The sequence below is a fragment of the Canis lupus genome, chromosome 7 (assembly GCF_048164855.1).
Source record: "Canis lupus baileyi chromosome 7, mCanLup2.hap1, whole genome shotgun sequence".
In the NCBI taxonomy this organism is placed as follows: domain Eukaryota; kingdom Metazoa; phylum Chordata; class Mammalia; order Carnivora; family Canidae; genus Canis; species Canis lupus.
The window spans coordinates 65,041,307-65,064,392 of NC_132844.1; the positions used below are offsets into that span (position 1 = coordinate 65,041,307).

General features: G+C 35.9%; 1 protein-coding gene across 9 annotated transcripts in view; it reads left to right on the forward strand.

Annotated features, from left to right (window-relative positions):
* Window positions 1-23,086, forward strand: part of BTBD9 (BTB domain containing 9) — a 410,681-nt gene that overhangs the window by 24,752 nt on the left and 362,843 nt on the right. For 8 of the 9 annotated variants that reach the window (XR_012034324.1, XR_012034323.1, XR_012034326.1 and 5 more), the window contains exons 2-4: window positions 13,409-13,620; window positions 17,009-17,372; window positions 18,470-18,734. Coding sequence is in view for 6 of the 9 variants with exons in the window: in XM_072833183.1 (XP_072689284.1) it covers window positions 13,436-13,620; window positions 17,009-17,372; window positions 18,470-18,734 (814 nt within the window). In the remaining 3 variants the exon portion in view is untranslated. Of the gene's footprint in view, window positions 1-12,238; window positions 12,338-13,408; window positions 13,621-17,008; window positions 17,373-18,469; window positions 18,735-23,086 lie in introns of all 9 variants that reach the window. The other variant, XM_072833184.1, reaches the window with a different exon arrangement.

Sequence of the window (23,086 nt, forward strand, 5' to 3'; positions counted from 1 at the left end):
CTAACCACTCCCACCCCTTTTCCAAGGTAGAAACTGAGTCTCAGGACTCGAAATAATTTGTCTAGATCTTACCTAGCAGAACTTATGAGTACTTCCCAGTCTCAGATCTGTGTTCCCTTGGGGGCATCATAGTTTTAGACACATTTTATATTATAAGGTTCTACCATACTGTGTATCTGTTTCTTTCTCTGTTGTTTCTCAAATTTCCTTTTCAGTCTCACATTTTCAGGTATTGCCCTAAGACTCCTGCCCTTGCCATACTGTCTGTGTAGAACATCTTTTATGTAATAGCCTTAAAAAACTACCTTCTTCCATTATTTAAAACCCACCTTATCTACAGGGTGTATGGGTTACCTTAGATATACTCATGGTATAGCACAGTATTTTAAGAATCTTGTTTTCTTATCAGCAGCTAAACCCTACCTGGTTGGCTAAGTAAAACATAAGCTGCTTCATTCTTTATAACTTTACACTACTTCTGCTACACTTGATCGTTTTATGTTTGTCAAATAATGTAATGCCATTTCAATTAAATGAAATCCAGCTTAACATAAAAAACTTTATTAGTCGTAATTTTTTTTCTCTTAGAAATGACCTTCAGAAATATTCTTTTTTTTTGGTGGGGGGGACTTCAGAAATATTCTACTTAAGAAGTATGAATAGATTCTCCTCCTCTTGTGTCGAAATATTTATTCCTAAGGTGCTTGCCTTGTAGGCTTACTTTTCTTATAAAGGCATGGTCCTTGTATCTTTTCTTGATGGGCTGTGAGAATTTGTGTCAATGACATCCCAAGTTGATGCTGTAGCTGAGCTGGTCACATATCAAGATTATGACTTTAGGTAAAGAGTCGACTGATGAAATTCTAAGGAACAGAGATGAGCCTCGATGCGTATTTTGATCATGATAAAAGACATAGAATTCAATATTAGATGTGAATTAAATTTGGTCCATGAATGTTGTTCAAAACCAAGGATAGCAGTCTAATCATAAGCTCATCAATTATTCAGTAGCATCTTGGGGGTATTAGTGCACAGAATATAGAAGACCTGTACACTACCCTTTAGAGTTTTTGTTCTAAAACAGAATGAGAAAAACATACACTATTCTCTTATTTTATGGGTTTTATTCTCCCACAGTGTAAGTGAAGTTTATACATGCACCAGAAGAGGGTGAAAGGCAGGCCACCTATTTGCCTATTCACAGGGGCTTCTGAAAGATTTGGGGTAAAATTAAGATTGGAACATGACAGGGTGACAGTTTTAAAGGAAATGTCCATTTTACTAATCTTAAGAGGCATGGACTTCTTGAACTTTTTGCCTAAGTTTTTCTGTTGCTAAGATGAAAGTTATTTGCTTGACGTGCTATTCATTCCCTTATTGTTATGTATACACTATAGTTTTTTTTTTTCTTTTTTTTTTTTTTTTTTTTTTTACACTATAGTTTTAGATGTGGCTATAGATTTGACTTTGGTTACAAATTTGGATCAGTGGCTGTCATTTTGGCCAGTAACTCCTAATCTACATAATAATTATCTCTGATTTTTATTTATTTTTATTTATTTATTTTTGCACTGCAGTAGGAAATGTTATGTTGAAGGAATAAAGAATGCTTATAAAACTAAAGGGAAAGGGATAACAAAAAGGAAGATTAGTATAATTTGTGAACATTTCCTTTAGATTATGTTCTAGAATGGCAACAAATTAACTTATAAATCAAGATTTTGGGTGAATTAACTTCTCAGACTTGATCTTTTTTTAAAATTCACAATTTACAGAAAATAGCCTGTATATTGGAGTTTAACAAACTGCGTTAAAGTATGCACAGTAGAACATTTTTATAACATCTACAGATGAAAAGCCAATTTTCTTTACACAGACGATAATGCAAATGTTCACAGTAGCTTTGCTACAAAGAAATTAGATTGTTGCAATTGATTATTCCACTGTTTTAATGGGAGTTCATGCTATAATAATGCTTATTAATTAGAAAAATATTGTATAATTTAAGTCTAGGCAAGAATATTACATACCCATAAGTTGCCACTGAAGAAATTAAACAGAAATGGCTTGTCCTGTATTTTCAAATATTATTACAACTCATCGTAATGCACTCATCGTGACTTTTACATTGCTTTCTGGCTCTGGGTGCATGTATTTTTTTGCTCCCAGCATACGGTTCATGCGGTTTTCAACCTGGAAAAGGATAGTTATATAAACTCCGAGAACTATAAATGATAGTTACTTCTTAGAATTGCAGTCTGTGACTTGTCATTCCCAAAAGTTATCCCATTGTGTAGAGATTGCATTATAGGGGCTTAAACAGTGGAAAAAATGAGCTGAGAGACTGAGGGAAGATTGGTAACTGGATAATGCAGGTCTTTGGGTAAACGTTCAGAACTTAGATTACTAAAATCTGATGATTTTTCTGCACCTTAACGCCTTTCTGAAGCATAAGCTCAAGAAGGTTTTTTTCAGGGAAGAAAGAAGCAGCAAATTTCAGTATCTGGGGAAACGTTAAAACATAACAGAGGGAAGCACATTTGGGCCATTTGATACTTGTTTTTTTTTCCTAGAATAGCTGATTTAAATGCTTTTGTTTGCAGGTATTTGGGAAACTTTTTTTTTTTTTTTTGGAAAGATTGTTTTAGAGATTGGATCCATAGAAACTGAAGACAGCTTGAATTGAATAGAAAATAAAATTAATATTGCAAATTACATACTGGGCTGTTTTGCCTCAGGAGTCTTAGATGTTTCGTGAATGAGTGATAGAATAGCTTCTCACAACCACCACAGAATTAGATATCATTGCCAAACTGAGCCAGAAGCATTGCCTGGTTTAGGAGAATGCTTCTCAAAAGATGGCCCAAGGCCACTGGTGAGCCCTGATCAAAAAATATTGGCAAGTGTCCGTTGATCTCGTAGTCTTTCATTTATATATATCCTTTGGCTACTTATTAAAAACTAACCAACTGAAGCATTAAGGATATGCAAAATGTGGCATTCATAAATCTACATTAGCATAGTACTAGAGTTTATAAAGGATTCTATTTTTTAAAAAATGTTAGCAGTATTTTAATATGTATCTGAATAAATGATATGTATGTGATGTTGCTATCTTCTAAATTTATTTATTTATTATTTTTTAAAAGATTTTATTTTTTTGAGAGAGCCAGCCTATGCATGGATGCACAAGTGGGAGAGGGGTAGAGGGAGAAGCAGACTTTGTGCTGGGCAGAGCCCAACACGGCTTGATCCCAGCACCCTGAGATCATGACCTGAGCCAAAGACAGACCCTTAACCAACTTAGCCACTCAGACATCCATAAAATTTTAAAAAATATTTTTAATTTAAGTATAATTAAAAAAAATAAGTATAATTAACATACAGTATTAGTTTCAGGTATACAATTCGATGTTCTGCTAATAATTCTGGCCACTATGGAGCCTGTAAAACATTGTAAAGCTCCTGTTTCAGATATAAACACGCGTAAGTTAGAATTATTTTACGTCTTCAGGAAGATACATATTATCAGTGTACATTGAATTGGTTGTGCTTTTCACAGTTGTTTTTATACTTGCTTTTTTTAAGTCTAAATTACTGTTGAGTTGTATCATCAGTTTAGTTTGTTACAGGTTTTTACTTCACCCCAGAGTGTATATGGATGCATATTTGTATTAACAATAGTCTTGGTAAAAACAAAAACATTAGTCTTGATCTGTAGTTTTTCAGTAACTAGAATTTAACAATGTTGCGACTAAAGTCTGAATTCTTCTTCCTATATCATTAAAGCTGATGTATATGTAATCTCCAAAAGTTGACTTGAAAAGGGACACTTCATTCTTATCACCCATGACATATTCTACCCACTCTGAATAGGGTATCTTTAAAAAGTTTGAGAACTGATCAGAGGAGGTAGTTGACAGGACTCAAAGTGAGAATCATTTCTGATTTCTCCCATGTCACTGTGGCATAGCTCTTCTACATTCAGGAATTTGATAAACCTTGGTTTGGATCTGCTATTTACTGTTTGTGTCCTTGGACAAGTGCCTAATCTTGTCTGTGTCTCAATTTCCTATCTGTAAAGTAGGATAAAAAACATTACCTTCCTAAGCCAGTTATTTGAATATTAGATAACATGTTGTGTGTAAAATGCTTAGGACTCTGCCTGGTTTATAGTCCTCTGTAGATAGCATTATTATTAGATGAAAGGTCCTTTCTGTGTCCTCCTGCAAAATGGTTAATTTGCTACTAATTTGTAGTTTTGTTTTAAGCTTCTTTTTGAGTTAAAACATTCAACCAATATTTATTTATTCAATGCCTTTTATATGGAGGTTCATTGTTAATTATAGTGTATACTTCAAGTTATCTTGATTATTTCAAACTTGGGGGTCATTTTTACTGCAATCTACTTGACATATAACAGATTTAAAATATATAACATGTTAATTTGGTACATTTATATAATGTAATATGATTGCCATTGTAGCCATAATTACCACCTTTATCATGTTACATAATTAGCATTTTTTAAAAGATTTTTTTGTTTATTTATTTATGAGAGACACAGAGAGGCAGAGACACAGGCAGAGGGAGAAGCAGGCTCCATGCAGGGAGCCTGACGTGGGACTTGATCCTGGGTCTCCAGGATCACACCCTGAGCCGAAGGCGGCACTAAACCACTGAGCCACCTGGGCTGCCCGGCATTTCTTTTTAGTGGTTGCAATAATTAAAATTTAATCTTCTGGCAAGTTTGATGATTATAATATAGTATTGTTGTCTATATTCACTGTAGTATGCATTAGATCTGTAGGACTAACATTGGCAGGGGTCACCTTCTTATAAAATCTAATTACTAGGAGTGGAGTTCTCATAATGGCTATTTACTTGTCTCCTTATTTTGGCAATGTTACATTATCTTCTATCAGTGGTTTCCTTGAAGGAACTGTTTTTAGTCCACTTGTCATCTTGTGAGCAATAATTTAAAGTCAGATAATACTTAGAAAATTCACATAAGCAGACACAGGTAAACCTAATACGTTCTTGAACAAATGAGAACACTTCCTGGAGTCCTGCCTCTTTGTGGAATTCCTTAGACATTTATCTTATGACACAAGTGACTGTTTTTTGACATACAGATCATGAGAGGAGGCAGCATCCATCACTTACTAAATATTGCTAAAGCTTAATTTCTCCCCTCATTTTTCTATATTAAAAATACATGTCAACAGAGTGTTAAGGTTTTCTCACCAAATTCCTATGGCTTGTATTGTAGTCATTCTGGCATGCGAGCATCCCATTTTGGAGAACAAGTAGCCAACTGTTAGAATATTAACTTTTATTCTGATATAAGAGTGTAACATAATTTTCTGAGTTTCTGTTCATTTAATAATCTGTTCAGCATAGTTATAGCTTTATTTTTTATTTTTTATTTTTTAAAGATTTTATTTACTTATTCATGAGAGAGAGAGAGAGAGAGAAAGAGGCAGAGACGCAGGCAGAGGGAGAATCAGGCTCCATGCAGGGAGCCCGATGCAGGACTCGATCCCGGGTCTCCAGGATCACGCCCTGGGCTGAAGGCGGCACTAAACCACTGAGCCACCGGGGCTTCCTAGTTACAGCTTTAGTATGGTACTTAGAGAAGATAACTGTATTTTGCTTTCTAAAAATCATAAAATTATGGCTTACTAGTTCTAGAATTGACATTGTCATCTAGTCCTAGCTTTCTCAGTAGACAGTGAGTTCTTCAAAGGTAGTAACTTTATCTTTTATTAATCTTTGTGTTGCTATCACTTAGCACTGGGCCTGTATCACAGAAGACAGCTCAGTAAATCTTTTTTTTTTTCCTCAACAAATCTTTTATCAGATGAATTGCATACAAATTTAGAAACTAGTTTGTCCCTTGACAAAGAAGTAGAAAATCAACGTGGTAATTGCCAAATGGAATCAAATAATCTTGTCAAATGTTTTTGTTATGATACAGTTATTTAAAAGTGTTCCAAGCTATGCATATCTATAAACATTTATTTACAAACATATAAAATCATAGAGTGACAAGAATTTGGAACGAAACTGGACATTATAAATCATTTCATCTTTCCCAGGGAAAGACATTTGGGGAATCCTGATGCCGGAAAATGCCTGTGAACTACAGCCATGTTTTTCACTGTGGCCCTTTACTGCCCCCGTGACAGGACTCCTCTGCAAGGTTTAAAAGTAGACTTGCAGAACACAGGACCAAGGTTACACCTACCAGTGTGGTCAGTGCACACCTGTTTATTCAAACTTTTGGATGACAAGGGTAGAGTATATATCAAAAGAAGTGAAGTATCCTTCCCATGAGAAAGTAGAAAGTGATTTTTTGAGAGTGTTTAAGATGCAGACAAGATATCCTTTAATCTCCCCAGGCGATATTAATTTAAAGTTTAAGGAATACTACTTCAAATTACACACCACGTGGGTACCAAGAGCAGAAAGAAATTGCTAAACCATATGCTTGTAAATGCCATAGCTTTCCTCAAGAGAAAGATCATTTATATTTTGCAATTAAAAAGCAGAAGGTCTTTTTACCCATAAAGGCCTTTCAGTCAGGATATAGGCGGGTCAGAGAAGGCTTCCCAGGGGAGATTTATACAGCATTCAAGGACTCATTGGCATCTCCCCCTGGTAGAACTTTGCTCTTTGTCTATTTCCTGATTACACACTGGAGAATGAACTTTAAAAAATGTGGAAAGCTCTCTTAAAGCAGGGTTTGTAAACAGTTCTGCCAGAAATGAGCTTTAAATAAGGAAATTGATATTTAGGTCAACTTGTTTTTTTCAAACTCCTTAAGAGGTACTTATAATATTACAACATTATAAACTGCATATGGTAGTCTCGCTTTATTGATGGCCATTGTTTATTATTTCGGTTAGAACAATGGATATGGGTGTCTTATTGCATAGTAAATAGCCAACAACCCTCAGAATTTTAGTACTGTGGCTTTAGTCATTTTTTCTTGAAATGCATTTGAACCCGTGAAATTGACCCAACTGTGAAAGAGATAGTTTCTGTACCACCATCCTAGGTAAATAAATCCATATAGAGTCCCAGAACCCTCACCTAATGATACAATATGCTATCATGAATGGTGCCATTTCCTGGTGGTGATACTCTTCCCTCTCTTCCAGTAAGTCCCTTGTTCCTTCTGCTTTCCTATTCTCCTTCCTCCCACCTTGAAAGTATAGCTTGAGTGAATAAATTACTCTTGCCGTCTTCTGTGAACATCAGCAAATTTAGACTCAGGCTGTCAACAGGAGCAAATCTCAGAGCACTGTGTTTGCATGTGAAAAAAAATACGCCTTAAGTCTAGAAAATGTCATACTGAAAGTCTCTAAGGTGAAGATGTTTCAGTTGGGATGTATCAGATAAGGGTGTCCTAGTAGGCCATGCTGCTGAGGTATCTGATATTCATTCCTGCCTTAGTGTAATGCCTGTCTTGGTGTAATGAACTTTTTGTCCTTGTCTTCAAGTTGTTAATTAATTTTCATCTGCGGAGATAATATATAGTCCCTCTGCTTACTGTTCTTAGTCACTAAATCAGGTACTTCTGGTTGTGGCAAATTAAAACACTTGCTATCTCATACACAAACTAATTTATTTTGTAATTTTAGTGGCCAAGGTTATTAGAATATTTGTATAAAGTTTTATTATAAATAAAACGTGCTTACAAAATTTTAAACATTACAAAAATATGTAGTGCTATAGAAAATATTCCCATAACCTTGATCCATTGGGATAACCCTTGTTAACAGTTTGATGTTTGCTGTTTAAAAATGTATTTAACAAAATAACATTTTACTATAATACTGTTTTGCAGTTTTTCTATGCAACATTTTTTCCATGTAAATACATTTTTCCATGTTGATACATATATTTTAGATTTTTTCAGTGTCAGTAGTATCTAAATTTATTCTTTTTAAATCATTATATAATATTCCACTATATAGATTTGCCATTATTTATCCAGTTACCTTTAAATGAGCATTAAAGCTTTTTCCAGTTTTTTTACTGTTACAGAAAATATTGAGGTTGCTATCATTATATATTTTATTTTGTGTTCTTGTGTGAATATCCTGATTACTTTTTAAAAAATAGCCAACATCTTTTATTGAAAAAAATTCCAAAAAAATTTCCATATTTTCTCCCACTGAATTGAAATGCTTTAATATATTATATCTTATATATACTAATATATTTATATATATATTAGATATATGATATATATTATTTGGGCTTATTTCTGGACTGATATGTTCCAATGATCTTTCTAATATGACATTGTTCTAATTGATTTAATTTATGATTTGCTTTCTCATCCACTAAGCTGGTCCCCCACTGTTCTTTTTTTTCCTACAATATATACCAAATTACATATTTATTCTTCCAGATGAATTCCTTTATCCCAATTTAATTTAAAGACGCTGTTTTGATTGTGATTAGGATTACTTTTAATTCCTATATTAATTAGTACTGTGTTTTTCAACTTAAAACACTTCTGGATAAATATAAAAATCTCAATACTCATTCTCAATTTTTTTTTAAAGATTTTTTTAAATTTATTCATGAGAGAGAGAGAGAGACTGAGACACAGGCAGAGGGAGAAGCAGGCTCCATGCACGGAACCTGACACAGGACTCGATCCCAGGTCTCCAGGATCAGGCCCTGGGTTGAAGGTGGCACTAAACCACTGAGCCACCCCGGCTACCCTCATTCTCAATTTTTTCTGTGTGCCCATTTGTCAAATTTTTACCTGTTACCCCTACCAAGAATGTTTTCTTGAATTTTGCAGTTTCAAAACATTTAAAGTACAATAAAATATTGAATATACTTTTTTTGTACACTGATTTAGGGATGATTGATCTCTTTAAACATTAGATCTTTTTGTGTCCAAACAATGTATATCTCTTCATTTATTTCTCTTAAATTCTTCAATGGACTTTGATCATTTCCTTTACCTTTTCCATGAGTTTATTTCTGTGCTTTGCAATTATAAATTGCAAATCTTTTTATTCATATTTTCTACCTGCTGGTTTTTGGGATGCAAGAGTACTATATATTTTCTTATAATAATATTATGAGATCACCTTAGTGAACCTCCCTTATTTTCTCATATTTTTTCAGTTGATTCTCATGGATTTTTCAAATGGGCAATGAGATTATCTGCAATTTTTCAAATGGACAATGAGATTATCTGCAATAGTGATTATGTTGCCTCTTTGTTTTCTAATCCATTTATCTTTAACTTGGTTCAATTAATTTCATTTTCTTTTGTTTCTGAGAAGTGTTAATAGTGATAAGAGCAGATATCCTTGTCTTATTTCTGATTTCCTAGGAATGTTTCTGGTGTTTTATTATTAACCAAAAGCTTATATCTGTTACAGTTAGGCTACATATGTATATACATGTAGTTATCAAGTTAAGGAAGTATTAGTATCCTAATAAAAGAAAATATCCTTTTATTCCTATTCACTTAGAAGTTTTTAAAAATAAACTTAGTAGTGATTGTTTAAAAGGATATTTTAGCTTTTATTGAGCTAATTTTATTATGATTTTAGGATTTTTTTCCACTCTGACCTTTTGATGACTTATTTTTCCTAATATTCATCTGTCCTTCTTGTAATTGACCCACTGTGTCATGAATCCTGCTTAATTCTGTTTTTCAATATTTTACATAGGATTTTTGTTATTTATGCTGGTTTTTGAGAGTGTGGGTATGGGCATCTTGCTGTCAGGGTTAAACTTGCTTCATAAGAAGCAGCTGAAAACTACTTCCCATATGCACAGGAATTGTTTAAATAGCATTGGATTTATCCTTGAAATTTTGAAGAAACCCGTCCCTAAAACTATTTGGTTCTGGCATAATGGGAGGTCAGGGGTCAGGAATACATTTGGGCAAGTAGGGTAGGCTATTTTCTTGATATTCCTCTTTCCAATCCAAACCAAAGATTAAATAAGTACATCAGATAGACTTTTAGGCTCCTTGTTTTCAGTGCTTTTTCTAACATTATTAGATCCTCTAGTTGAACTGTACAGAAAATGGCTAACATAGGACTGAACTGCTATCTTTAGGAAGTCTGCTTATAAGGTTGGCCCTTCTCTGGCATCTAGATGGAAACTTAGATTTTAGAAGGGTTCCTGCCATCAATTGATAAAAGTGAATCTAACACTTAAGCAGTTTGTACACACAATATAGTTTATGTTGAACACTACTTTCCTTGTGGGAGTCTGGAATTTGAATACATGCCAGACAGGGGCTACTTATTGGAATAATACGCATTATAAATACCCAGGGCAGTGAGTCTCTAACAGGTACTTCCACTGGGAGAGGACCTGTGGCAGCTTATGTCTGGTCTCAGACTTTGCCTAATGTACTTTTTCAAAAACTTTGCTAATTTTGCTTTCTGTTCTTTGGCTGTAAAAAATCACAGTCATGAGTATAATCATATGCTGAGTCGTGAGAGTTCATTTCATATGTCAGGCCAAAACAGTGATATTAAAAGACAGTGGCAGAGTTATAAAATATAACTTTAAAAATAATCTATAACCATATCATTACAGATGTGGAAACAATCTCATGTAAGTTAGAAAATTTGTCAAGGATCACATATGTTGACAGTGGCAGAATAAGTTTAAAGCTTAAGAAACAAGTCAATAAGCAGTTTACTTCAATGAACTTTAACATTTTTTTCCAATTTTATTTATCACATTTAAATTGGAAGTTTAAAAAAATTAACTTTGTAGATGTGTGTTTCTAAAATATGCTTCTTAAAATGCAATTAGGTAGACCCAAACTATTAATTACTTCGCGCTTAAGTCAGGGCATTGGGCAAAAATATTTTCAAATGTTTTCTGTTTATAAGATGTAACATTGGTAATTTTGTTGGCACTATGTACATCTTTGCAGTAAGATTCAAAATGGAATCAAATTCTCCGTGGATTTTCTCAGTGGATATTTCGGGTATTTTTGTGCACCCGAGTAAGGTATGTGACCCTACAACAAGAGAGTCTAAACCAGAGGCTCCTTTTCAGCCTGCTGGTTAGAATCACTTCAGGAGAGTGATTACATATTTCAGGCCAACTAAATCATAGTTTCTGATGTGGGGTGGAAGCATCTTTTTTTTCCCCCTTTGTTAAAGCTCCCATACAATTCCAATGTGTGTAAGCTCATTGACAGTCAGTGGTCTAATTAAAATTATTTTATATGCAAATAAAAATTTTATTTAATCCATAGTAAGTGGCTGTTTTCTATACCTGGCAATATTCACTTTATGTCTTCAGTTGGAAAAGCATGATTAAAATGTAAATTCAGCAAAATGAAGTTGTATGTATTAAGAGGTACAGATCTGGAGAACCTATTAAGGTAGATATTTCTAAATGTAGTATTGATGTTTATTATGTATCAGTTGAAGACTTATAAATTTACCTTTGAGCTAGTTAACCAAAAATCAATAATTTCTTATCAAGAATTGTTTCATCTCACCTATGACCTGGATAAAATTTTAAGTGAATAATTATGCCAGAGAATATATTCACTGGGTATATGCATTGCATTTGTTAAGGCAAGGAAAGAGTCTATTTTGTTTAGAGCCATACACCATCAGTGAAATATGGCATAGTGATGTGAGAGTTCAGGTTGAAGAGGAGTGAGGTTTTGAAGTCAGGTACCAGTAGATTTTGGAGTTTCGTGACTGACACAGAAAATGACTGTGTTATTTTGAACATCAAGTGGGTAACACATCCAGAAAACAAAAACCAGAAACAGTCTGATCCTTTATCTAGAGTATAGCCAGTCTTGATCATATGTTAGAGCAGAGTTTGGCAAACTACAGTTAAATCTGCCCCTTTTCAGTAAGTAGTTTTATTGGAACATAGCCATGGGCTCATTCATTTACTTATTGTCTATGGCTGTTTTTGGCTCCAGTGTTTTATACAGAGACCATATTGCCTGTAAAGCCTAAAATATTTACTATCTGACCCTTTGCAGAAAGTTTGCCAACTCCTATATTAGACTGTTGTATCATACATTAAACAATCAAATCATGCATGTTAAGGCTTTCAAATGGAGTTTGTACTTGAAGAAGAGGGATTTGCTTGGCAATTAGGGGGGTATGCTGCATCCTTTTGATGCTCCTACTATAGAGGGCCGGAGCTTGTCCACTTATCTTGCCTGACTCAACCTCCATGTTCCTCTATGTCACAGTCCTTGCTGTTGCTCTCTCTGTTGGGGGTAGAGGAAGTAACTGGAGTAGCAAGTAACTGGAGATCCTGGACCGTGAGGATTTTTCACTGCAGTTTCTGGGTATAAAGACCACTTTTTGTATACCTTGCTAATAATAATGGATCTAGATATGGAAGTTTAAAAATGAAGAGTAGTTTAACCTTTACTCCTGGTCCAAGTGGAGAGTTGAGGAAGGTGTGAAGATCTAGTGAAGAAGTACATCTGTCTCAATTGCCCCTAGTCTCTGGTGCAGTAGAGGGGTAGCTGTCAGCTACATCTTCACCTGGGGCACCTGAATGCCAGTGAAGGCTCTTATTTATTTACCCTTGGAAAACCGGTACCTGCAAATATTAGAGAGATTGAAGAATATAAGCACATTTAGCTTTCAAAGGACATAACTCCCCTTTCTAACATATGACTATTAATCAAGTTTTAGCCTTTTGGCTCCTAGTTACATCTGTAGAAAAGCACTGCCTACAAAAGTAAGGAAGTGCCTGTAAATGAGATTAAATGTAACAATGTTCTGGTAAGCACAGGCAACCTCCTATCAGAGCTGCAAGTTTGTACTAGAAGTTACAGTCTTGAGAAAAATATTGGTTTTTTTTTTTTTTTTTTGAAGGAGGTTAAGATTTCATTAATAAATGTCAGGCTATTTCAATGATTCTAGAAGATTATTAATTTTTTTAATAAAATATTTAAGATATTTTCAGACCAAAACCTCTGAAGGTATTTGGAATCTGATGATTTAGTTTATTCTGCTTATGATTTAGGTCTGGATCTATGTCCAAATGACTCTCCTTCTGGGTACAGTTAGTTGTACCCAACTTCATTAAATAGATATGTGCTACAAAAGGAGTTCTGGTTGTTGATTTTTTTTTTTCACAGTTCTAGAATATGATGGCTCCAAGTGCTGTTTCTTGGCATTTTTGTTTTTCTAGTGGGATAAAACACTGAAGGTAGCACTGTAGTTCATGGAGTCAGGCTGAATTGCTTCCCAGAATAAATTGGTTGATAGAAATACCAGTAATGATGAAATCTCTCTCATGTGATTTGTTTGAAAGTACTTTAAATTCTTAGCTATGTTTATGGTATGTGATTTTCTCAGTGTACTGCCCTCCCCTCACTAATTCTTATCCCTTCTTTACATAACAGATCAACGACTATCACCTATTCTACAAGATGAGCAACAGCCACCCTCTTCGCCCCTTTACTGCAGTGGGGGAAATTGACCATGTGCACATTTTGTCTGAACATATTGGTGCCTTGCTGATTGGGGAGGAGTATGGTGATGTCACATTTGTTGTGGAAAAGAAACGTTTTCCTGCCCACAGGGTAATTTTAGCAGCGAGGTGCCAGTATTTTCGGTAAGTGTATACTTTTGAAGATTCAAGTAACTTGTGGAAAACACTGGTATTTTCTCCTCTATGAAGAATATGTAACAAAGCATAATGAAACTTGCAAACTTTGAATTCAACTTCTATAAGAATTCCATCTTTGTGGACTTTTTGTTAGTTTAAAAAACAACAACAAACAACAACACCTTTTCCTTCAGGAGCCATCTGAGAACCAGAGGATAAGAAGGCTTCCCATACTCCACTGTCCCTCATCAACCCTTTTTCAGAGTCTCAAGCATATCTCTCAGGCTGAGTCTTTGTGGACCTCATCTGCTTCTCACAGCTGATGACTGATGGAATTTAAGCTGATTTACTGGCTGTTAGGCTTCCTGTCGCTAATGAACATGTATACCTGTTAGTTTCAGACCACTGAGGCCCAGGACCTGTAGGTAACCCAATGGATCTCTCTTCTGAGATGGCAGTTTGGCAACCCCAAATTAAAGGAAATTTAAGTATTTACTGAAACTTCATTTTAGTTACATAGAAGAAACTTCATTTTAGTTACATAGAAGTAAAACTAAGTAAACTAAGTCAAACTATGTACTAATGTAAAAAAGAAAAATCCCACTTATATGCAGCTATTGTTTGTCATTCAAATCTTTAACTTCCAGGGTTATGAAACCCTGGTTATTAAACTAATCTCTAATTACTCTACATTTTACCCAATATTTGTAAAAAGGGAATGATCACTGAATTATTGACTGAATGATAACTTATCCTTGATAAATCCAGAGTCTCTATCCACAAAATCATGGATTGACCTGGGAAACTCATATCTAAAAACTGAGGTGCCAGTGGCTTAGAGAAAATTTCACTTACCTTCTAGTGAAAACTACAGTATGATTTTCACAACCAGAATTAAGCAAGTCAATAAAACAATATCTGGAGTCACATACATTGTCTAGTGGGTTTAATTCTCTCGGAAATATTTACTATTCAGCTAGAATTCTTTTAGTACATTTTAAACATTTTTAGGACATCTCATCTTGTACATATAAAATGCCACTGTAGATGAAGCCAGGAGCTTTGGAAAGAGAGGAGTCTTTTAAGAGTGCTCAGTGATACTTTCCTATGCCCCTTGATAGTGACCAGCTTGACTCACACAGCTGGCCTTGATCTGGTCGTTATTAGTTACCTGCCTTTGTCCTCTGCACACTTTTCTTTTTGTGTTTTCCTTTTCTTACTTTTGCTTCACTCATTATTGTTAAAGTGTTTTAGAGACCATTCCTTATCAAGTCAGAACTTTTCAACCTTATGTTTAATATTTGTTAATATTATATATCTTTGCTCCTCCAAAAATAATTCAATACAACTGTGTGTGGATATCTTTTAGATGATCAGTGTATTCTTAAAAGAAACTCACCTGCTTTTAGAAATTGGAAGATCATATTGAGTGAATGGACTATACTCCCTTCACTTACTGAATTTGTTCTTGGTGTCTCTGTAGATATCGAGCATTTATAATATATGATGGCTCACAAGGCTCATGTCGGAGTCATTGGTAATACTGTCTTAGATTCTCATTGCTGGCACTGTCCATATTGCAAAGGAAAATTAGGAGAAGCTTCTCTCATTGTTGTCTTAGAGCCTGTCAGTTAAGATAAGGACAACTAACTGTATAGAGGGAATTTTTCACAATTTGGGGGTTCATATTTAGTGTTCCAAGGGAGCCTCATCAAAACTACTTTTAAAGCATTGAGAATTTACATGAGTACCAAGGACCACACTGCAGGAGTAGTAAATCTTGGCGAGATCTTTCTAGAAAAGTATTTTTTAATCTATTAATTTTAGAGCCATGTTCTCTGGATTAATGAAAACCTTCAAGAGTGTTTTGGGGCACAGTATAACCCAGTGAAGAAATATGCTCAGAATATCCATGGATCTCTTCTTAGATGGTTTCTACTATTTCCCTGAGGCAAGCAGAAATGCTAAGGCCTGGAGGAGAGTGGGGAGGAATTCCAATAGGTATGGAGGGAATCCTTGAAATGCTAGTCCTACTATGACAATCTTAGAAGCAGGGGGAATCTCTTTTTTCCCCCCTTATTCTCTTATTTTCACTTTTACACATTTTCTTTCTGCCTTTTATGCTTCCTTTTCTGTATTCCTCCCTTGTCCTCTTTTCTTTCCTGATGGAATAGAGGCTTATTAATTGGTTCATATTATTCCTTTGACAGTAATAAAGGTAGAAATTCAAATTCATTACCTGGCTGGATTGTCTAGTTTTCATTTTTTAGATGATCAGTTAAGCAATAATAGGATTCTTTTTTAATCTGAGAAATTACTGAAAAGACAGGAAAAAAAAAACAAGCCAAATCACCCATGATCCCATCCCCAATTTTATATTTAATTTATAAAGTAACAAATGGCAGTCCTTCCCTCCCAGCCCTCTAATCACACTTCCCAAAGACAACCTCTGTTAACAGTATAAGATGAATTTCCCCCAATTTTTCTCAATGTAAATAGATATATCTCTATACACCTATGTAGGTACATGTATAAGTACATGGTATATACTTTTTCCCATGCAACACATACAGGTCTGCAACTTGACTATATACTATATCCTGGTTATCTTTCTAAGACTGTATATTTTGAGCTACTTAATCTCTGTAATGGCTGCACAGAAGTGTATCTCACAGTTTCTTAACTATGTTTCTGTTGTTGATGGACATTTAAGATTTTCGTTCAGTGTTTCCATTGTTTCACTCTATATTCTTATACATGTATCTTTACTTTGCTGTGTATCTTTACTTTGCTGTATTTTTTCTCTAGAATTGAGTCCTAACAGTGAGATTACTGAGTTGAAGGACATGCCCGTTTTAGATTTGAATAGAAATTACTTAAATTACTTTGCCTAAAGGGGTGCCTATTTATAGACTCAAAGCAGTGCATGGGAGAACCTGTTATTTCATTGCTTTTGCAGCACTGAATAGTTAACAGGGTTTTTAATTTCTGTCAGTCTGACAGGGGAGAATGGCACCTGATTGTGTGTAATTGTTTTTATCTGATTATGTTTTTTCCTACAGAGTTTTACTTTTTAAACCTTATTGACCTTTAATATGTTTATATGGATTTTGCAAGAGCTCTTTCATCTTTCTATTTAATGAATGTCTATTACCTATTTGAATTCTCAGTATATTTCATCAGCCCAATTGTTGATAGAATTAATCCAAAATAGTTTATAAACCATTTCTTTTTCTTTAGAGAATTATTTAAATGATTACTGTGCATTTCTTCACCTGAATCTTTGTGTCATTAAACAAATTTATGTTTGCATAATGCTGATAACCATGATTTCATAATATTGTAGCAACTCTTATTTGAGGTTTTCCTCATGCATTTCTTCTCTGATGTGTAGAGCATTACTGTATGGTGGAATGAGAGAATCACAACCTGAAGCAGAAATCCCTCTCCAAGATACCACTGCAGAAGCATTCACAATGCTGCTTAAATACATCTACACTGGGCGGGCAACGCTGACAGATGAGAAGGAGGAGGTGTTGCTGGACTTTTTGAGCCTGGCTCATAAATATGGATTTCCAGAGCTGGAGGATTCTACCTCTGAGTATCTCTGCACCATACTTAACATTCAGAATGTCTGCATGACTTTTGATGTTGCCAGCCTCTACTCACTTCCCAAGTTAACTTGCATGTGCTGCATGTTTATGGACAGAAATGCTCAGGAGGTGCTCTCAAGTGAAGGCTTCCTTTCCCTTTCTAAGGTGTGTCATCATCTGCAAGTACAGGCATGCATCGTGTTATTTAGATCTGTGCAGTAGGAGAAGAGCCATAGACTAAAAATTAAAAAATAAAAATCCTTGATCTGGAAGGGGTCATCTGTCTAGCTATCTGCCTCCAGCTACTAAGACTATGTAGATCATATAACAGAGAGGTAAATTGGTTCTATGTCTAAAAGAGGCTGTGCTGCAGAGTGGGTGTTTTCAAAGTGATGACTGTCAGGTTTTTTGTGGTGTTGCATACTATTTTTTCATTTTGTATTTCTCCCACAGAGAGATGCAACTAATAATTTGTTATTATGAGAGAGAAAATTCATACAGGATATTTCCTGTGTCATTGGCCCTACCAATACCTCAAATCAGAGCTAGGGCAACAAGGGAGAAAAAGGAACTTATACGAGAGGCTGTCATTTTAAGTCATCCTCTCCCACCCACCCCCACCACTCCCACTGCTGCCAGCTGGCTCAAAAATAAACTCTTTTCCTTAGATCTCTCTCTGAACTCTGGTCTCTTCTTTCCCTTTTTGTGTTCCTCCTAGGACCTGAATATTTCAAATGAAAAAAACCTATTTGAAAAGCTACATATTTTGGCTTGAGTGTAAACCATGATTTTTACTATCCTACTTAATTTTTTGGAAGCAAGGGTCTTTGAGGTTTGCACCAGTGTTACTGGAGATGAGTCTAGAAATCTGAGATCAAAAATATGGGAGTGCAATAATATTGTGAAACAAAAGATTTCGAACTTTAAATACTGAATGTATCCTACTGACTTATAAATTTAAACTCTCCTGAAGAACCTGCATGGAATGACAGCTCCTCATGTTGCCATTTTTCTTCTTGTTTTATTGAAGATAGGTGCAGATATGTTAGAAAGACTAGACATTTGATGTAGTGGTACAAGATGCCCATGGCTATTCATAGAGCCCTGGTGGGCAAGAGAGTATATGGCACAAAGATTAAAGAAAGAAGATGGTCAAAGAGTTGTTGAGATATAAGTGATACTTGTAGTTCTGTGAGGTTTTGCTGATTGATTGGATATATGGCTGAGCTCCATAATAAATGGATTTTTTTTATCCTTTTCAGACAGCACTTTTAAACATCGTATTAAGAGATTCATTTGCAGCTCCTGAGAAAGATATTTTTCTAGCCTTGTTAAATTGGTGTAAGCACAATTCAAAGGAGAATCATGCTGAAATCATGCAGGCTGTGCGTTTGCCTCTGATGAGCCTCACTGAACTGCTGAACGTTGTGAGGCCTTCAGGACTGTTGTCTCCTGATGCTATTCTGGATGCTATTAAAGTTCGATCAGAGAGCCGGGATATGGACCTCAATTACAGAGGCATGCTCAGTAAGTACCTGTTTACCCTAATCTCAGGAAAAGTTTTCTCCCTCGCCTGACAGTCTCAGCTACAAAATGAGCTACAAAACTCTAGTTGCAGGTGTATGTGATATGTGTGGGTCTAAGAACATAGAGCTCTGCTTCCTCTTGTTTTCCTCTTAATTCCCTCAGAGACCGTTGAGTCTTCATAGACCCCAGCATCGGTATTTCTTGCCAGGCCTAGACAGATTTATTCAGCTGTGTCCTAGAATATCAGAAATAGACACTCTGCTGAAAAGCTTCTTCTCATGCTAAGACCTTTCCTGCCTTCCTCCATCCAATTAGCCTTGAGTCCATGCTCTGTTCCCATTCCGTGTACTGTGACGTGGAGATTCTAAATGATAGTAATAGTTACCACTTGTGTTACATATCCAACACTTACGTGATTGTTCTTATTGATAAAAACAATGGCAGTTAGGAAGTATTTATAAAGTGTTTATATTATCAGTAACAGTTCTACATGATCACTTAATTCTCACAACAACTTATTTTTACAATGAGGAAACTGAATCACAGAGAGATTACACAGAAAGATTCTGAGCAGAGAAGCAGACCTGTGTAGCTAGGCTGTGTAATGAACCACCACACTACACTGCATAAATACAAAATACAGTCTCCTCTGATCCTTTTAATATACTTGTGAAAATAAGACCTACTCCCGTGAAAAGTTAAGTAGGACCATGTTTAAGGTGAACGCATGCTATGAATTTCGAAGGAGGATACAGCTTGGAAGAACTGAGGGAGATTTCATGGAGATCAGGAAGCCTGAGGTGAATCCTGGCCTTAGATATGAGGGTCTTCAGGGTGGAGTGTGTTTCAAGGGGAGGACTGGTTGCGTTTGACAGACAAGGTAGTGCGTTCAAAGGCCTGGGAACAGAAGAAGTGGATGAGAGCAGAGGGGCTCACCTTGATAAACAATGTATATAAAGGTCAGCTCAGGCAAAATCGTGGAAGTCTTCTAACCAGCTTGGGATTTTGCTGATGCACAATGAGAAGCTGATTTTCAAAAGTGAGAGATGTGTGAGTCTGATGATGGTCTTGAAAGTTTGATCTATGGTGCTACGCTTGATGATTTGGAATAAGGAAAACTGGTTTGGGGAGACCAGTGAGGAGGGTGTTTGATCTGTACAAAGTTGATATAACCGTAAACTAGATTGGCAGTAGGGAAAAGGGAAAGTACATATGTATAAGGGAGATATTATTCTGAAAATTAGATCTTGATGATTTATGGGATTTAAATTTAAGAATTAAGTTTAGGAGGAAGTTACCTTATTTTTTCAAATCCAAGAAACCGGAAGTTCTCAAGTGCCATTGTTTTATTTGCCACTAAGAAAGGAAACAGTATTGCCAGTTAAATCATAACACACCATCATGTCTGTATCCCAGTTTCAGAAATGTTAAAATTTGAAAAAAAATATGTATCTTAGAATTAATGAAATGTAGTAGTTCTGAAGATGCTGAGCTTAATTTAAGACTGAGTTTGAGGGTTTCTGGAACATCTAAGTACTAAGTCCTGTCTCATGTTAGTCATTTCCCTGAGTCATCTTTTCCTTGACCATGCTCAGACATTCTCTTAAATACTGATTGATCTTAAGTAGGTGTCCTTAGTCTGGATTTCTCTTCTGACTCATCAGATTTAGATTTCTTTTCTTTCTTTTTTTTTTAAAAGATTTTATTTATTCTCAAGAGACACAGAGAGAGAGAGGCAGAGACACAGGCAGAGAGAGAAAGCAGGCTTCATGCAGGGAGTCCAATGTGGGACTCGATCCCAGGTGTCCAGGATCATGCCCTGGGCTAAAGGCAGGTGCCAAACCGCTGAGCTACCCAGGCATCCCTAGATTTCTTTTCTTTTCTTTTCTTTTCTTTTCTTTTCTTTTCTTTTCTTTTCTTTTCTTTTCTTTTCTTTTCTTTTCTTTTCTTTTCTTTTCTTTTCTTTTCTTCTTTTTTTTCCCCCTAGATTTCTTTTCAAAGCATTTCCTCACTCCTGCAAAAATATCCCAAGCCTATCCCTGTAATGAATTTAGTTATAGGGCCCTGCCAACACCTCAAATCAAAGCTAGGGCAACAAGGGAGAAAAAGGAACTTATATGAGAGGATCAGACAATGATGACTTAGAAATTCTAAAATACAAGTTTACTCATCTTGTTACTTCTCCCCCCTCCACTGTCCCACTCTTTATCCAAGACTACCCTCAACTAGGACCCCTCTCTAGCACCTCTGGTCTCCTCCCAGACCTCTCTCGAGCTGTTCCCTCTAGCTGCCATATTATTTCTCTACTGCTTTTCATTCTAATTCACACACTGGATGGTCAATGCATTGTATTTACTATCTTTTCAAACCGATGCCTAACTCCCTGTTTACCCAAGCTTCTGCTCAGACAACTCACCAACCGACCATAATTTATATGCCAAAGTTTTCTCTCAGTCCTCATTTTCTGATCTTTCAGCATCCTTAGATACCAGTGACCACCTTCTCTGTATAGAAGTTCTCTCCTCAGTTGGCTTCTATAACCCTTCTTTTCACTGGATATAGAAGAAAAAGTATTGGTTTTGGAACTAAAGAAGTTTGACCTCAAATCCTGAATGAGTCACTTGCTAGTTGTGTGACTTGATATTAAGTTCCATAAGGAATTATACTTTTAGTCCTACTAAAAAGTCCCCATCAAGTTTCCTAATATTTTATGAGAATTTAAATAATGTATGCAAATAATGTCTGTAAACTCAATCTAGGAAACCATTGTTATCATTATTTGTGTTCTTCCTCACCTCTGTCAGTCTGTAGGAATTACTGCATTGGTCATAGAAGCATGTGTGTGAATTAGAATGAAAGGCAGTAGAGAAATACTATGACAGCTAGAGGAACAGCTCGAGAGAGGTCTGGGAGGAGACCAGAGGTGCTAGAGAGGGGTCCTAGTTGAGGGTAGTCTTGGATAAAGAGTGGGACAGTGGAGGGGGGAGAAGTAACAAGATGAGTAAAATTGTATTTTAGAATTTCTAAGTCATCATTGTCTGATCCTCTCATATAAGTTCCTTTTTCTCCCTTGTTGCCCTAGCTTTGATTTGAGGTGTTGGTAGGGCCCTATAACTAAATTCATTACAGGGATAGGCTTGGGACACTTTTGCAGGACTGAGGAGATGCTTTGGACACTTTACATAGTTGGTGGTAGCTTAGAATTGACCAGCTGGTCAATGTAGGTGTCAGACTTGGGTTATAATGAAGCCATGAGACTACTGTGAAAGGGAGTACTCAATAAGCTGAGGCACACTCAGTTCTGGATGATATATTTACATAATTATTACTTATAAATGTTAAATTTTTCTTTTTTTTTTTTTTTTTTTTTTTATGATAGTCACAGAGAGAAAGAGAGGCAGAGACACAGGCAGAGGGAGAAGCAGGCTCCATGCACCGGGAGCCCGACGTGGGACCCGATCCCGGGTCTCCAGGATCGCGCCCTGGGGCAAAGGCAGGCGCTAAACCGCTGCGCCACCCAGGGATCCCTGTTAAATTTTTCATTTGGGATAAATCAGTGGGATCTTGAGGAAGAAATTATACAGATATTTGGGAATCTTTATCTAACTTCTAAACTTGAGAAATGATTAAACAACAGGCTGGTTTTCTGACTTTTTACCTATATGGACAGCAAAATCAGCAATATTAACACCAAGGATGCATATCACTTTCCTATAAGCTCCTTAAAAAATAGGTTATTCTCTAAGTAAATGTTATCCAAATATACCATTATTTTCTTTTATTACATTTCTTCACTGTTAAGAAAACATAGTCTAAAACTTTAGAAGTTGAGGCGCCTGGGTGGCTTAGTCCATGAAGTGTCTGCCTTCCCCTCAGGTCATGATCTCAGGGTCCTGGGATTGAGCCCTGCATTCAGCTCTAGCTCCCTGCTCAGCCGGGTCTACTTTACCCTCTCCCTCTGGCCCTTCCTCTCCCCCTGTTCATGCTTGCTTGCTCGATCCCCCCCCTCCTTCCCTCCCTCCCTCCCTCTCTCCCTGTCTCACAAATAAATAAATAAAATCTTAAAAAAATAAAATTTCAGAAGTCTTCCTAGAGTGTTCTGGAAGGATAGTTATGCTTATTTTGAAACTGTTGACCAAATTTGTTTGTTCTCCCCTGGGTATAGCTTTATAGCTATATATAGCTTTATATATATATAGCTTTATAGCTATAGTCTTTGGGACTTTTCATGAATTGTGGAGAGGTTCTCTCCTGGACTGGGGACTGCACAGATACTAATGCTTTTTCTTTTGAGTTGATTAGTATTGGTAGTTGGGGGTTCAATTCTCAGAGCTGCATATCCTGAGGATTTT